The sequence below is a fragment of the Sorex araneus genome, chromosome 10 (assembly GCF_027595985.1).
Source record: "Sorex araneus isolate mSorAra2 chromosome 10, mSorAra2.pri, whole genome shotgun sequence".
Lineage (NCBI taxonomy): Eukaryota > Metazoa > Chordata > Mammalia > Eulipotyphla > Soricidae > Sorex > Sorex araneus.
The window spans coordinates 2,494,777-2,512,389 of NC_073311.1; the positions used below are offsets into that span (position 1 = coordinate 2,494,777).

Genomic DNA, 17,613 nt, shown 5'->3' on the forward strand with positions numbered 1-17,613 from the left:
GAAAAGCAAAGCCCAGATAGGATAGAAGTCTCCTGTTTGCCCTATCAGCTTGAAGAAGCCCTTTACTTATTAATCTTTGCCTCATAATTAGTGTTAGTTTATTTTTAAATTCTATTCTCTTTTCTACTTTCAAAATTTTCTATACTTTTTCCCCCCATATAAATTTTCTTTGACACATTTAATAAACATTGAGATAATCTCTTTAGTCAGAGTAGGCATATGAATCTGGCAAGCAACTAAAAATTGTTACCCATATTATTGTAAATAAATGTTTATTTTATTTAGAAAAATATTTTCTGGTGGCTCAGAATTTTGATTCTGAACATCAGCTTTTATTCTGTTATTTTATTGTTTGCCATAGAATTAGTTCACATTATGTTATCTAGGGACTGGAGCAGTAGCACCGCGGGTAGGGCATTTCTGTTGCACACAGCTGACCGGGTTCAATTCTTCCCTCCCTCTCGGAAAGCTGGGCAAGCTACCAAGTATCCCCCCCGCACGGCAGAGACTGGCAAGCTCTTTGTGGCATATTTATTATGCCAAAAACAGTAACAAGTCTCACAATGGAGATGTTACTGGTGCCTGTTTGAGCAGATTGATGAACAACAGGAAGACAGAGCTAAAAACCGTGCTAATGTTAACTAGATAAGATGCTGACTTCTTAGTTATTGGGGCAAATACCTTGATTCTTTCCTCTTAATTGTTAGTAGGTGCTGCCACCAATATTATGTCAACTATGCCTGGAACTCAGACAAGTAAACTTATTAGAACTATGTGCAAACTAAGTAGTGAACTGCATTTGGCCTTTCTAGCAAATATTTTGTCTTTTGGTTATCCATTTTCTTGACTGTGCATAGATCAGTGGGTAGAGCATTTGTCTTGCATGTATGAGCTCCTGGGTTTGGTTCCTGGCACAGCAGATAATAATTTTACTTTGACTATTTCCAAGTTGAAGTTGTGTGAAATAAATGGACTATTTATTACTGGCTGGGCTGGAGCAATAGCACAGGGGTAGAGCGTTTGCCTTTCACGTGGCCTACCCGTGTTCGATTCCTCCACCCCTCTCAGAGAGCCTGGCAAGCTACCCGTGGCGTATTTGATATGCCAAAAACAGTAACAATTAAGTCACAATGTGAGACGTTACTGGTGCCCTCTCGAACAAATCGATGAGCAACGGGATGATTACTGGCTTACATAAAAAGAAGGGGAGAATTACTTGGACTGCATGTTAAGATTTGATGCGTATTTCATGCAAGGGGATTTTAAATTTTTTATTTTTTTTTAATTTTTTAATTTTTTAATTTTTTTTTGCTTTTTGGGTCACACCCGGCAATGCACAGGGGTCATTCCTGGCTCATGCACTCAGGAATTACCCCTGGCGGTGCTCAGGGGACCATATGGGATGCTGGGATTTGAACCCGGGTCGGCCGCGTGCAAGGCAAATGCCTTACCCGCTGTGCTATCACTCCAGCCCCTGCAAGGAGATTTTAAATAACTGAAAGATACTATATGTATTTCTGGGGGTAGCCATATCCTATGGTACTCAGGAGGTATCCCCAAATTAGTGTTCTGTGTGTACTTCTCACAGTGTTAGGGGACCATGTGGTAGCACGAATTGAACCCAGATCTTCTGCATGCAAGGCATGTTCTTCATTCAGTCCATTGAACTATCACTTCAGCTCCAAGATACTATATTGTAGTATAAATAGTTGCTTGAGTTGGGAGTATGCGGTTTACAACCATGTTTGGTATCAGAGAGCAGCCATCATCCCCAAATGAATGGCTAACTCCTATAGTGTTCTGCAGCTTGTGGTTCTATTTGTGTATTGAGCAGTGCTCTGAGAAAAAAAAGTTGAAGGCTTCGGGTGAAATTTTGGTCATTTCTGGGAATATATCTCCTTGATTTGGTAAGCCATTTTTCCTTTCAAGTTGGGAAAGTAGGAGTAACCCCCGGTACTGCCAGGTGTAGTCTCCAAATAAAACCCATGTATTTTGGGACCCAGAGATAGGTCAAAGGGCTGAAGCACAAACCATATTTATAATCTCTGGTACCATAAGGTTCCCCAAGTACTGCTATGCATAACCTTGGTGTTCCTAGCACCACTGGGTCTGAGCAGCACCCTATCTTCAGACCTTAGTATTGAACTGTCCAGCCTGGTTGGCCGAATATCTTTGGGACAGTTTCTAACTTTGATTTCAAAGAATTTTTAATGATCACTTCATTAAAAATTTAAATCAGGGCTGGAGACTAGTACAGGGGGTATGGTGCTTGACTTGTACATAGCTGACCTGGTCTGATCCCTGGCACTGTGTGTGGCCCCCCCAATCCCCTCCAGAAGTGGTCCCTGAGCCCAGAGCAAGGAGTGCTAAGTCCCTTGAGTGCTGCTGAGTGTGGTTCAACTGCAACCATACAGAAACATGTTATAAAAAAAGATGGACTATTGAGCCAGCGAGGTAGTACAGGCAGTAAGGCCTTTCATGCAGCTGTTTCCAGTATAGCATACAGTCACCTGATCACTTTAAGGAGTGATGTTGGGAACTAGAATTCAGAAGTTCCCAGCCCAGTAACCACTGCACAGTAACCCCTGAGCACTGCCAGGTATAGTCCAATTTCTCTTCTCTCCTTCCAACTGAAAACTGTCAATATAGCATTATGTATCTTCACCCTACAATTTGAATCCCAATCTATAAACTATATATATTTTTTTGTTTCACAAATGAAACTGAATACATTGCTTTTTTTTTATGACAAGTCATACAACAAACATTTCTAGCTTGTTAAAAAAAAATTCTAGTATATTATCGGGCTGAGGAGAGAGCTCAGTAGGCTGGATTATGTTTTGCATACAGGAGGCTGGTTTTCAATTTGTAGTACTCTTTATCCATAAAAACAAAAAAAAAATAACAAAGAAATCACTGGTATTTTCTGTATGTGTTTATACAGCTCCCACCTCATTTTTAAGGACTAGTAGCTTATTTTATGAATCTAACTTTATTTTAGATGGTAAAACTAAAACTTCTTAAAATTTTTAATTTGTTTGTTTTAATTTTAATTTTTATTTTTTATTTAATTTTTTTTTATTTTACTAAATCACCGTGTGGAAGATTACAATGCTTTAGGGTTTAGGTCTCAGTTATACAATGCTGAAACAACCATCCCTTCACCAGTGCCCATATACCACCACCAAAAAAAAAAAAAAAACAAACCCACACAGTACACCTCCCATCCCGCCCCCCCACCCCCTACCTTGTAACTGATAAGTTTCATTTTACATTCTGTTTACTTTGGTTACATTCAATATTTCAACACAAACCTCACTATTGTTGTTAGGAGTACCCCACTAGATTCAGACCTACTGTGAAGACAAATAAGGTTTTGAATTTCTGTACTTTAACAAGAAGTCCAGGGAGATTTCTTCCAGATATTAGATAATTGCAGGCTTGAAAACCCAATCTGTGGTCGTCTTAATATGGCTCTTAATATGGCGGCCACCGCGCCCTTCATCCCCGGAGAGAAAGAGGCGAGAGAGAGAAATACCTTTCCCCTCCTGGGCGGGCACGGGGCCGAGGCTTAGTTCTCAGGCTGGAGACATTCTGCGAGGAGTTGCCCATGCCGAAAGAGGTTTTGCTGGGTCTGGATTCACGCTTGTGCAGCTGCGGAGAGGCCGCACATGCGTGCGGCCCCTGGGATCACATCTCGGCGGTTAATTTTTAATTTAAAATGAAAAATTTTTAATTTTTTGTAACAAGTCTCACAATGGAGACATTACTGGTGCCCGCCCGAACAAATCGATGAGCAAGGGATGACAGTGACAGTGATACAGTAAAAAAAATTTAATTTTGTTTCTCTTTTGGGTTTTAAGGGTACACCTGGCAGTGCAAGGCTTACTTCTTGCTGTTCAGCACTGAGTTTACCTTGTATGTACCTGACTTTGGTTTGATCCCTGATCACAGTACCAGAAGTAGCCCCTGAGCACTGTCAGGTATGTCTCTCCTAAAACAAAATATGGGGCCGGAGCGATAGTACAGTGGGTAGGGCGTTTGCCTTGCACGTGGCCAACCCGGGTTCAATCTGAGTTCAGAGCCAGGAGTAACCCCAGAGCATTGCTGAGTGTGACCTAAAAAGCAAAAAAAAAAGCAGAAAGTTATTTAAAAAAAAATAAACCTTAATATATGTGCTCTAAGTAATCATCCTATGATACAAACATACATTAATTTTTCCCACTTAAAAATGAGAAACAATGGATCTCTCTCTCTCTCTCCTTCCCTTCCTCTTCCCCCCCCCCCCCCCCACACACACACTGACAGTGCTTCATATGTGCTGCCAGGGATCAAACTAGGGTCAGTCACATATAGGACAAGTGCCTTAATTCTTATAACATCTCTCTGGCTCTTTAGTTCATTTCTTACATTCTTCAAAACCAGAAAAATGCACAGTCATCCTCTGGATTTCATTTGAACTTTTGTATCTTCAGAGTTTTATAAAATTACTAAGCTTTTATTTAAGTATTTAGGGTCAAGAAGATGGCTCAAGAGCTAGAGTGTTTTGCTTTGCATATGGAAACGTTGGATTCATTCCCAAGGCCTGCATGAACCCAGATTATTTATATATATTAAATAGTTTTATATACATGTATGTATTTGGTAATAGTAGTGACTTTCTAAATTGTTACCATTTAGGGGCGTTTCTCAAAGCTGTATTAAGGACCTTAATGGGGTAATCACATAAACTTAACTTAAAATACAAATTGCTAAATCCCAACCCTAAATTTATTTTTTGCTTCCCTAGGACTGGAGCGATAGCACAGCAGGTAGGGTGTGGCTTGCACGTGGCTGACCTGGGTTCAATTTCTCTGAAACTCTTGGAGAGCCCAGCAAGCTACCGAGTATCTTCCCCGCCTGGCAGAGCCTTGGCAAGCTACCCGTAGCGTATACTATATGCCAAGAACAGTAACAAGTTTCATAATGGAGATGTTACTGGTGCCCACTTGAGCAAATCGATAAACAAGGGGGCGACAGTGCTACAGTGCTACAGATGTGCTGAGGCAGCTGCACTCCTGGCAGTTAACAGCCAGCAGGGCCAGCAGTTCAAACACTGAGGACCACCAGCGCTACCACCACATTGCCTGGGGGGCCTCCAGATTTACACCTGGGATACTTTGGGGCTTCTGTGCTTTTGTTTTTAGTAGAAGGTAGTACTTTAAATATACACACCTATGGTGTATTTTATGCAGATTATCTGCAGTCATTGACCTACTGCAGTCACAACATCAGTCAAATGAAGGTTCCGCAGTGGCTGCAAATGGCAGACCCCTCGGTGGTGCATGCAGCCTGTTGCTTGTTTGGGCTGTTTGAAAGGACTGCGGAGACAGTCCTTTGCAGTGGACATTCATATTTGCTCTCACGTTGTTTCTAATCTTAGCCTCCGAACGAACAGGGAACATATAATTGAGGCTCTGCGCTGGGCCAAGTTCAAATTCCCTGGCAGCCAGAAGATGCACATCTCCAAGAATGGGCCCTTAGCAAGATGAATGGGATAGTTTGCAGATGTGGTGGCTATGGCGTCAAATAACCCCCTAACTGTGGGCTTCTGTGTCCAGATGGCAGGTACTGCACTACTGAGAGCTTCAAATCTGTGTGTCTGAATCTGTTTCCCACCCCTCCCTACCTACACCAGTAGCCTGTTTCTCATTTCAAAAGAACTAAATGTTTGGTCAAATTAATATCGAGAAGATGAACTATTATTACTGTTTTAACATTGATAGATTATAATTATAATAGCAAACCATTTATAATGTGGCCCAAGAGATAGATACATCTAGTAATTACTCTCTTGAAATTTGATCAGATTTTACAGAAACCAGAACAAGTTATGATTTTATCAAATAGCAAGTGGGTTCAGACATTATTTACCAAGTCATAGAGTATAGGGGTTAAGTACTGTGGATCAGCCTTAGTCTAATCCACAGTACCACCAGGAGTAAAGTTGCCAGCCTTGTAAGCCCTGAGCATACTTGGGTGTGATCCAGCCCACCTCTCCAATAAAAAAAAATGATCTTTGGTGTTAATTTGTTTTTTTGTTTTTTTAAAGAGGTGGTTCTACTTGGTGATACTTTATCCTCTCCCTGGGCTTGGTGGTGCTCAGGGAACATCAGCGCCACACTTTGAGGTGTTTGTTGGGGCCATGATGTCCCTGGAATGGAACTCGGGGCCTCACATGTGTTGGGCATGTGCTCAGCACTTGAGCCTTATCTCCTGTCAATCTTGATCCTAGTTTTCTGCTCTTTTAGGTTAGAATGCAGTGCTGGTGATTTATTTCTTTTCATCTTACTCTTCTTCTTTTCTTGGTTCAGAACAGCATGAGGGCCTGGAGAGAGAGCCTGAAGGACTGACTTCCTGCGTTGCATGTGGAAGGCCCAGGTTCAGCCCCCTCCACAAGTGTCTCACACATTATATTATGGGAGTAGCTCCTGAACACCTAAGGGTGTGGTCCCCAGAACCAAAACAAATTAAAAAATAATAATTCAAAATAGAACATGAATATTGATACGAACCATTGCAACATTAGATCTTAAGTTTTACTTAATGACGATAACAGATCTCAGAACAGACACAGTACTACCTGTCTCCCATTCTTCCTCCTTCCTGTTGTGCTATAAAATGGACCAAAATCAGATCATAGTTGACCTATAGAGTCTTGCTGTTTTGGCTTTGGAGCCTAGCTGGTGGAAAATAAAATTTAATAAATTATGATTTGAATAATTTCTTTGTGAATTATGGAGTCATGTTCTTAGAAATTGTTTTCTTTTTAGTAATTCTTCATTGTTTCTCAGGATTCCCATTACCAAGACTCAGTGTGACTTAAGGATGAGCTGTCATAGATTCATATTCTTCTTCAGCAAATCATTACTAGTTTCCTCAGAGATAGAAGTCAAACAATTTCTGGGAGACATGGACTTTTGAAGGAAACCCAGACATTGTTTATTCACATTGGATCCATAGTAATCTCTTGCTCAGGAATCATGATATGTTTTCTCTTTGAGTTTTTGGCAACTGCTTTATTAAGGGACAGTTCCCATACCATACAATTTTCCTTTGAAGTATACAATTCAGTAGCCTTTAGACTATTTACTAAATTGAGCAGCTATCACTGCAGTCTGTTTTAGAACATTTTCAGGTCACTAAAAAGAGACCCTGTACTTTTTGTCCACCACACCTCTTATCCCTAGGCAGTTACTAATCTACTAATCTTTCTGTATATATAGAATAACTTAGTATAAAAGGATTCTTAAAGTATATGGTCTTTTGTGATTTTTTTTAAACATAGCTTGGTGTTTCTGAGATTCAGTCATATTGCGACAAATCAGCGCAGTATTTTTTAAAATTATAGAGTAATAATTGTATTTTTTCACCAGTTAATGGACACTTGTTTATATTCTGACTAATGGTGCTTTAAATGAGTGTAAATTTTATGGTTGTATGTCTTTTGAAGAACTGCCAAAATGTTTTCCATAGTGGCCATGGAAAATTCATACTTTAGGGACTGGAGCAATAATACAGTGCGTATGGTTCTTACCTTGCACACGGTCAACCCAGGTTTGATCCCGAGCCTTCCAGAAGTGATTCCTGAGTATAGAGCCAGGAGTAAACCCAGGCACCACTGAGTATGGCCCAGAAACCAAAAGAAGGAAAAAGAAAGAAATTCCACACTTGACTTTCTCACTAGCATTCGTCAGGAGTTGTTTCTTTAAATCCTTGCCAACATTTGTTTTTATTTGGATTTTTTATTATAGCCATTCAGTAGGCCTCCTTTTGATTCGTAAATGCTCTGTATTAATTGTGACTTGTGTTTCCTTCTACTTAATTATGGTCCTTGTCAGAACTGACTGCCTTTTATCGGCTCATTGCTGTTCCCTATTTTTGTATCTCTCTGCCATTGATCCTACTGAACTACAGCAAAACTTGATGGCTGATCTTGAATAAAGCACCAGGATTTAAGAGATCATTCTTATAAATAAGACTAATAGAAGATAGGGGCTGTGCTAGATTTGTATAGAAATATGTTGCTTTATAGTTTATCACTGTCACTTGTTCAGATAATAGTTTTGGAGTAAGAGTGAAATGTCTGAAAATATGTATGTAAATCATTTGTAAGAAAGAAAAAGGTTTGCTACTTAAACATTTGTTTTTTTGACAGGAGGTGGAGGAAGATTGGGATACACCTGGTGGTGCTCAGGGATTATTTCTGGTCCTGTGCTTAGGAGTGATCACTCTAGTAGTACTCAGGGCTCTGGGGATTTGAAACAGGGTCTACTGTAAGCAGGGCAGATGCCTTTCCTCTTATGCTATCTCTTTGACCCAAACATCTATTTTTTTCTCTTTTTAAAGTACAGATATTAAGCTCAAAACTGTTCTCTGGTCTTAGTAGTTAAAATAAGCAGTGGGGTAGGGCCATAGATACATAGTACAGTGGGCAAGGTACTTTCCTTGCACACAGGCAACCAGGTTTGATCTGTGGCATTACTTTTAGCATGACCAGGAGTGACACAGAGCCAGGAGTAAGCCCTGAGTACTGCTGGTGTGACCAAAGCACCACCATCACTGCAACCCCCCTCCTCCCAAAGTGTAGGGATACTAGTATTAGAAGGCTAGTGGATATTACTTGCTGGTAGAGTGACTAGGAGGAGATTTCTTTCTCTTCTTTTTTTTTTTTTTTTTGCTTTTTGGGTCACACCCGGCGATGCTCAGGGGTTACTCCTGGCTCATGCACTCAGGAATTACTCCTGGCGGTGCTCAGGGGACCATATGGGATGCTGGGAATCGAACCCGGGTCGGCCGCGTGCAAGGCAAACGCCCTACCCGCTGTGCTATTGCTCCAGCCCCCCAGGAGGAGATTTCTGAGGCGATGAATATCTTTTATTTAATGATCTTGGAGCTAATTACATAAATATGCTGACCTTGTGAAAATTCAAGTTAAAAATTTAGAATATGTGTTATATGTTCATCATTGTCTTCATCATCATCCCGTTGATCATTGAATTTCTTTTATTTTTTTTTTTTCTTTTTGGGTCACACCTGGCAATGCACAGGGGTTACTCCTGGCTCTGCACTCAGGAATTACCCCTGGCTGTGCTCAGGGGACCATATGGGATGCTGGGATTTGAACCCGGGTTGGCCGCGTGCAAGGCAAACGCCCTACCCGCTGTGCTATCTCTCCAGCCCCGATCATTGAATTTCTTAAGTGGTCTCAGTAATGTCTCCATTCGTCCTAGCCCTGAGATTTTAGATTTAGAGATTTAGAGATTTTAGATCCCAACGATGCCGCATTGGAGAGTCTTTCAGGGTCAGGGGAATGAGACCCAGCCTTGTTACTGGTTTTGGCATATGAATACACCATGGAGATTTTGTGAGGCTCTGCCATGTGGGCAGGAAACTGTCGGTAGCTTGCCAGGTTCTCCCAGAGGGAGAAGTAGGCTATAAGATGTTGCTTCCAGGAGCTTGGTTTTAAATCTCTGGATGTTGGCCGTTGGTGGGATTACATGGTGCTAGGGGCAGTCCCTGAGTGTGACTGCCTAGCTACTGGGAAATGGGAAGTCTGGGCGGAAGAGGCCCAGTCACAACCCTAGCGGGCTTGGAGGTCTCTGCCCCGGGTCCCACACGCCTGGGTTCTTCTGCCAGTACCTTCATGCGTGAGGCTTGTCCGAACGTGTGGAGAGGAGGGGCCTTGAGTAACGGTGTGGCCAGGCTCCGGAGGTCTTTGGCCGCAGGAGCTCTGCTCGGTGCGGGGAGGGAAGCTAGAGCCCACCCGCTCCGAGGGGCCCGGGGAAAGACAGCTAGGTGCTTGGAGAAGAGACTCTCTGCATGTTATGTGTTATATAACATTTTTATATTTATGTTATATTTCAGTAGGAACTTTAGTTAAAATGTTAAGCAATTATATTTTTCACTAATAAAAACTTTTTGTCACATTACCTGTTCTCAGCGCTGTTCCATTTGATATTTACTACTTTTTGTATGTTATTATTTATTCTTATATATACAGTCCATGTAGAAACTTTCAAGTCCTTAAGATTAGCTCATAATTTCAGAGATGAAATAATTTCCTTTAATTATGGAAAAATTAATGTTATTGTCATGAAACCTTAACCAACATCATTCAATCTTCTGTAATTCACAGTTTTTTTTTTTTTCTATTTTGGGTCACACCCGGCTATGCACAGGGGTCACTTCTGGCTCTGCACTCAGGAATTACCCCTGGAGGTGCTCAGGGGACCATATGGGATGGATGCTGGGAATCGAACCCGGGTCGGCCACGTGCAAGGCAGATGCCCCACCCGCTGTGCTATCACTTCAGCCCCTGTCATTCACAGTCTTGGCTTAAGTTTTCCTCTGTGTATCTAAAATGGAAATGCAGTAGTTTTGTCTACTATCAGTCATTTTTATTGAGTCTCATTAGAAATTGGAATTGTATAAAAAATGGAACCATGGGAAATAAAGCTATGTTCAATACTATGAGTCTGGAGCAGTAATACAGCAGACAGAGCACTTGCCTTGCACATAGCTTATCTGGGTTTGATCTCCTGGCATCCCATATGGTCCCCCAAGTCCACCAGTAGTAATTCCTGAGTGCAGGCAGAGCCAGAAGTAAGCCCAGAACACAGCTAGATATGGCCCAAAACCAAAACCAAAAAGCAATGCAAAAGCAATAAAAATATCTAGATCAGTGTTTCTTAATCTTTTCCAATTATGGTCTTTTCTTGTTCCTTCCTGCAGGCCCCTCCTAGCCTGCTGGTTGGCCTTCTAGTCTTGTGGTCTCCATTTAAGTGATTTTTACCTGTGAGCTCCTTAGGATATCCTAGAGATAATGGGGCCATGTCCTCTCAGATGGAAACAGTGATCTGGATATACAGAAAGTATTTAATACTGTAATTACTGTTTATTTGAATCAAACAAAAAAAATTGATTCAACATTTGGATCAAACAAAAAAGGTTTTGAAGATACATTTCTAATTGCTGAAGATGGTAAGACAATATTTAGTAAGCATGGTACTTAAGTTGTGTGTGTGTGTGTGTGTGTGTGTGTGTGTGTGTATTTTGCTTTTTTGCTTTTTGGGTTACACCCAGTGATGCACAGGGGTTACACCTGGCTCTGGACTCAGGAATTCCTCCTAGCGGTGCTCGGGGGACCATATGGGATGCTGGGAATCGAACCTGGTTCAGTCATGTGCAATGTAAATAAATGTCCTACCCGCTGTGCTATGGCTTCAGCCCTGAGTAGTATAAGGTGTTGTTTTTTTTTTTTTTCTTTTTGGGTCGCACCCAGTGATGCACGGGAATTACTCCTGGCAGTGCTTGGGGGACCTTATGGGATGCTGGGAATTGAACCTGGGTTGGCCGAGTGCAAGGCAAACACCTTACCCGTCAAGTAGTATAAGTTTTAAAGTAGGTTTGTGGCTCTTGATTTTTACATTATTTCTGAAAGCTAAATACATAGGTAGAGGTAGCAGAAAACGTTCTATAAGAATAGTATAATTTTCGAATGCCATTTTCTGTTGAGGGAAGGTTAATTCTGTTCTTTACTGAGTTAAGGACAGAATTAAAAGTTAACTACTGAGAATTAAAAGTTTACTCAGTCGAGTCTAAAGCTGTTCTGTTAACGAGTGTACTAAAATATAACTAACCATTTTTAAAATACCTAATTTTGTCTTTCAGGCCTTCCTTAAAGATTCCCATGTCTCAATGGACTCCTGAATACAACAAGCTCTATGCCTTAAGAGTGGATATGAAGCGTGAGATTCCTTCTGATGCCCCAGAGACACAGGAGCATTTGAAAGGAATCCTTTTGCATTCAGAACCCATTGGGGCAACCAAAAGTTTTCCTGCAGAAGTTGAGATGATTAATAGTAAAGTGGGGAATGAATTTTCTCATTTGTGTGATGATCCTCAAAAACAAGAAAAGGACATGAATGGGAACCAACAAGAGCAAGAAAAAAGTGTTGTGAGGAAAAAACGCAAAAGCCAGCAGGCTGGCCCTTCATATGTGCAAAGTTGTGTGAAAGAAAACCAGGGAATTTTAGGATTGAGACAACATCCAGAAACACCGAGTGAAGAAGAGAATGACTCCTCGTTTAGTGATTGTTTCTCCTCTCCTTCATCTAGTTTGCATTTTGGAGATTCGGATACTGTGACCTCAGAGGAGGATAAAGAAGTCTCTGTAAGACATTCCCAGGCAATTTTGAGTGCTAAAAGTAGAACTCATAGTGCTCGGTCTCAAAAGTGGCCTCGGAATGAGACAGAATCAGTTTCGGGATTACTGCTGAAAAGACCCTGTTTTCATAGCAATTCATTACGGAGACTTCCATGCAGAAAGAGATTTGTAAAAAACAATTCCTCACAGAGGACACAAAAACAGAAGGAGAGGATATTGATGCAGAGGAAGAAACGAGAAGCGTTAGCCCGGAGAAAATATGCACTGCTCCCCAGTTCCAGTAGCTCCAGTGAGAACGATCTTAGCAGTGACTCCTCCTCCAGCTCCTCAACTGAAGGAGAGGAAGATTTGTTTGTTTCTACCAGTGACAGCCACCAAAACAATCCAGCTGTTCCCTCAGGTAAACATGTCTCCTAAATTGAGTGAAACAGGGCAGCTATTGGATTCTGTTTGTGACAGTTTCTTAACATATTTAAGTCATACTAATATGTTATAAAGTGTAGAGTTCATCCATAACTCTAGTTCTTTGATTGGTTGTTTTTAAGCTGCACCTGGTGGTGCTCAGAGGATATTCCTGGTTCAGTGCTCAGGGATCACTCTTGGGGCTTGGGGCACCATATTCACCAGGGTCAGCCACATGCAAACCCTGTACTATCTTTCTGGCTCCAGGTCTAAGATAAAAAAAATTTAATTTTGGGGGCCGGAGCGATAGCACAGCGGGTAGGGCGTTTGCCTTGCACGCGGCCGACCCAGGTTCCATCCCCGGCATCCCATATGGTCCCCCGAGCACCGCCAGGAGTAATTCCTGAGTGCAGAGCCAGGAGTAACCCCTGAGCATCGCTGGGTGTGACCCAAAAAGCAAAAAAAAAAAAAAAAATTAATTTTGTAGTAAAATATAGTAAAGTCAAGGGTTTTTTTTTTTTTGGAAAGCCTTTTTGCCATTTTTTCATACGTATTTGATCATATTTTATGACTAGTGATATATGGTAGTTTTTCTTCCTGTAGTGCTTTTTTGGTATGTGTAGCTTTTTGAATACTGTTGCAGATAACTATGTAATTAATTTCTTTATTGTTGCTTAAAATTCTAGAATTATTCCAGTCATTGAAAAAACTTACTGATATTATTTTTTGTAGATTCTACTTATTATCTGTTGGCATATTATGTTCTTTAGAAGTAAAAATAGTGGGGGGCTGGAGCAATAGCACAGCGGATAGGGCGTTTGCCTTGCACGTGGCCGATCCGGGTTCAATTCCCAGCATCCCACATGGTTCCCTGAGCACTGCCAGGAGTGATTCCTGAGTGCAGAGCCAGGAGTAACCTGTGAGCATTGCTGGGTGTGACCCAAAAAGTAAAAGAAAAAAAAGAAGAAGTAAAAATGGTGGAGCGACATTCTGGGGGAGGGCATTTGCCTTGCACGTGGCCCATCCAGGTTTGACCCCTGGTATCCCACAGGGTCCCCTGAGCACCACCAGGAATAATTCCTAAGTGCAGAGCCAGGAGGAACCCCTGAGCATTGTTAGGTATGACCTAACAGCAAAACAACCACCAAAAACAAACAAACAAAAAAGTAAAAATAATTTTAAGTAACTTTCATTCTAATGCTAACAAACTTAGAGTGTGAACAGTGGAGTAAATACAGAATAGATACTCAGTTAAGGTTTAATTGATTGATAGGGAAATGACTGGACCTTCCTCATACACTTTGATTGCTTTATTTAAATAGAATAAGGTTATACAAGGCACCTTCAAGTTTAAGTATGCTTCCTATATATCATTTTGGTAATTTGCTATAATTTAAAGAAAGTTGATAAAGTGAGCATTGAAGAACTTAAGTCTGAACTAAAGGAAATGGATGATAGGAAAAAGCTTCTGATACAGACACAAAACTTTCTCAGTCTTTGCTTATTGTTCTGCCTTTTTAATTTATATGGGGTGGTGGTGCCAGCTGCATTTTAGGGTCACACCTCATAATGCTGGGAGACTACCTTACCTGGTTTGTGCTTGTTATTCCCAGGGACTGAACTGGGACCAGCCTTATGGCATATAGACTTAACCCCCTATAATTTTTTCTCCTGCCTGTCTTCCTGTAAACCAGCAGAGCAGACTTACTAGTCTGCCATACAAATAGACATTTTTTTCTTCCTCCTCCCCAATACTCCTTTCCTCTTGCACTTTTCCCCCTTTTGTCAGTGATTTTATTATTAATTTCAGTCTTAAGCCATTCTTTTATCGAACCCTCGTCTGGAGCATGTAAGGTTAGTGCCCTACCCGCTGTACTGTCATTCCTGCCCCCCTGTGGAAGCCTCTTGAGGGAAGAGGAAGGTGAGACAAGGAATTGTTTTGCTTGTTTTGTTGCATTTCACATTTTTCTCAACTAGTTAGAATGTGAAGATTTTGGAATAGTCATCAGAGCTTGATTTCTTGCTTGAAATTTGTAAGAAAAAATGTTTGGCGATGGGAAGTAAAAGCTCAAAGGGGGTGATTTTTTTTTTTTTTTTTTTTTGCTTTTTGGGTCACACCTAGCGTTGCTCAGGGGTTATTCCTGGCTTTTGCACTCAGGAATTACTCCTGGCGGTGCTTGGGGGACCATATGGGATGCTGGGGATTGAACCCAGGTCGGCCGCATGCAAGGCAAAAGCCCTACCCGCTGTGCTATCGCTCCGGCCCCCTCAAAGGTGGTGATATTTGTAGGAGGAATAAGAAAGAGTAGGGAGTAGGTTAATGTAGGAAAAAAATAGTTCATAAATTCAATATCAGAGTGAATGTAATTAATTCATTTAATACATTTAGTTGTTTATGTAGGACCTTCTTGTTTTTTTTTTTGTTCATGGAAAAGTTACATTACATATACTACATCTGCCTTTGTTTTTTGGACCATCCCAGCCTGGCTTGTTGCTGGGAGTGTGGGGTTGTGTTGGCCCTGTTCCATGCAGTGCCTGGGACCAAATCCCGGTTTCTTGCATGCAGAACATGCTCACTAGCTGTTTGAGCCACCTCCCAGACCCTTACATACAACCTTCTCAGACTTTATTCTTCAGTACTTGTTTTTAGAAACACAAAAATAAAAGTTAAAGCAGTATTCCTGCTATTTTCTGATTTCTGGACCCTTGTTTTAATAGTGTATGATTATATAATAGCATTCACACAAGTTTGGGTCATAGAAGTGCCTAGAAAGTTTAAAAGCAGAGATTACTCCCTCTTTTTAATTATTTGTCCAGTTACCCAGAAATAATGAGGTTCTTTATCAGAAAATCACTGTATCACTGTCATCTGTTGCTCATCGATTTGCTTGAGCGGGCATCAGTAACGTCTCCGTTGTAAGACTTGTTACTGTTTTTGGCACATCGAATACGCCATGGGGAGCTTGCCAAGCTCTGCCATGTGGGCGGGATACTCTCGGTAGCTTGCTGGGCTTTCCAAGAGGGACGGAGGAATTGAACCCGGTTGGCTGCATGCAAGGCTTACCTGCTGTGCTATCGCTCCAGCCACCTTTGAGAAAATATGAAAACATATCACTGTATCACTGTTGTCCCGTTGCTCATTGATTTGCTCGAGCTGGTGCCAGTAACGTTTCATTAGTCCCTGTCACATTCAGGGTCAGGGGAATGAGGCCCATTATTGTTACTGTTTTTGGCATATCAGATACACCACGGGTAGCTTGCCAGGATCTGCTGTGTGAGATTCTGCATTGCTCTTTTCCAGGAGCTTTGTTTTATAGTCTCTGGATCTTGGCCGTTAATGAGATTAGATGACACTGGGGGCAGTTTGTGGGTGTGACTGCGAAGCTACTAGAAAACTGGGGATCTGGGTGGAGGAGACCCAGTCCCCATTGAGAGATTGCTTCAGATTCTCAGAATAAGGACTCAAGGTCCCTAGACTTCCCCCACTTCAGATTCCAGTTGCAAATTCCAGGCAGTTGTAGTGACCAACTGGTTAGATGTATCACGACCCATCCTCATACTTCAGGTGCCATAACAAACACAGACTTTTTGTGCTTCTGACTAACCTGGCTACAAATCAGAGGATCTCATGACACTTTTCTCGGATTCACAACGTTGCTAGGACACTATGCCACACAAAACTCAGGAAACCTGTTTGCTCACTCTATTACCAATTTATTAGGAAAACTGCTAAAAGGACATCATCAGCCAATGACACAGAGGGCAAGGATTGGGAGGGAAGTGAAGGCTGCCATTATCCCCAGATTTTTGTTTCCCAAACCAGAAGTTCTTTGAAGCCCTACCTCTTGAAATTTTAACCTGGAAGCTTAATTATCTAGGTGTGACTGATGAACTTATTAACTACACTCCCTGACCACTGACATTTGAATTCAGCCTCCAGACCCTTTTCCCTATCTGTGATGTGAAGTGGGATTGAAAGTTTGACCTTCTTGTGAGTTTCTCTAGCAACCAGCCTCTGTCCTCAGGTGTTTTCCAGAATTTACTTCATTACTATAACCAAAAAAATCTTGAACATTCTCAGCCTCTGGGAAATTCCTGAGCATTGGGAGGAGCTATAAACCAGGAACTGTGAAGGAAGGAAGACTGAACATGTGTGAGAAATAGATTTTGGTCATCTAAATTATCGAATGGATATATTTCTTATTTGTTAACACTGCAACGCCTTGATTTAATTCAGGTTTTCACCAGCATTTTCCTAGTGGAACTGAGTGCTTTCCCAATTAGTTTGTGTTAAATCTGATTAGAGGGACTTCAAATGGTGTCATTTAGATCTTTCCATTACAGAGTGCTGTGTCAATATTTGTTACATTTTTTAGCAGCTTGTGATGGTTTTATCCATTTGTTAGGGGTTGCAAAATGGTGACTTTCTGTGGTGACTTTGTAATTTCATTAGTTTGCTTGTATTTATTTAGGTAGAGTTCTAAAGCTAAAATTCCCTTCGCCAACTAAGTAGTTAACTCTGAAATGCAGTCCACGTAGGACGGAAAGGCCAGCTGATTCGCTTGCGTCCACTTACTACTTTGTGGAGTACATCTGTAATCTACCAAAAACCGAAGAGGTTTTTTATTTTCAAGTATCATTAATTAATTAATTTTAATGTAGTTGATATGTTTCTTTTCAAAATATTTTCTTTTTAGGGGCTGAAGCGATAGCACAGCTGGTAAGGCGTTTGCCTTGCACATGGCTGATCCAGGTTCGATTTCCAGCATCCCGTATGGTCCCCAGAGCACTGCCAGGAATAATTCCTGAGTGAAGAGCCAGGAGGAGTAACCCCTGTGACCCAAAAAGCAAAAAAAAAAAAAAAAATCTTTTTATAAAGTTGTTCACAATATTTTATTACATTTAATATTTGAACACCATTACTAAACCTTTCCACCATCATATTTCAGATGTTTCCATCCTGAACCCCAAACCCTGCCCCCAAAGCAGTCACTGTCACTGTC

At 41.3% G+C, this 17,613-nt stretch overlaps 1 protein-coding gene and 1 pseudogene across 9 annotated transcripts in view; both read left to right on the plus strand.

The window, feature by feature from the left end:
- Positions 1–17,613, plus strand: part of RNF111 (ring finger protein 111) — a 97,852-nt gene that overhangs the window by 28,592 nt on the left and 51,647 nt on the right. For 8 of the 9 annotated variants that reach the window (XM_055118116.1, XM_055118114.1, XM_055118118.1 and 5 more), the window contains one exon: positions 11,713–12,608. In XM_055118116.1, coding sequence (XP_054974091.1) covers positions 11,732–12,608 — 877 coding nt within the window. In that variant the 5' untranslated portion in view covers positions 11,713–11,731. Of the gene's footprint in view, positions 1–10,879; positions 11,023–11,712; positions 12,609–17,613 lie in introns of those variants that run through there. The other variant, XM_055118115.1, reaches the window with a different exon arrangement.
- LOC129399210 (small nucleolar RNA SNORA70) lies at positions 5,257–5,374 on the plus strand (annotated as a pseudogene).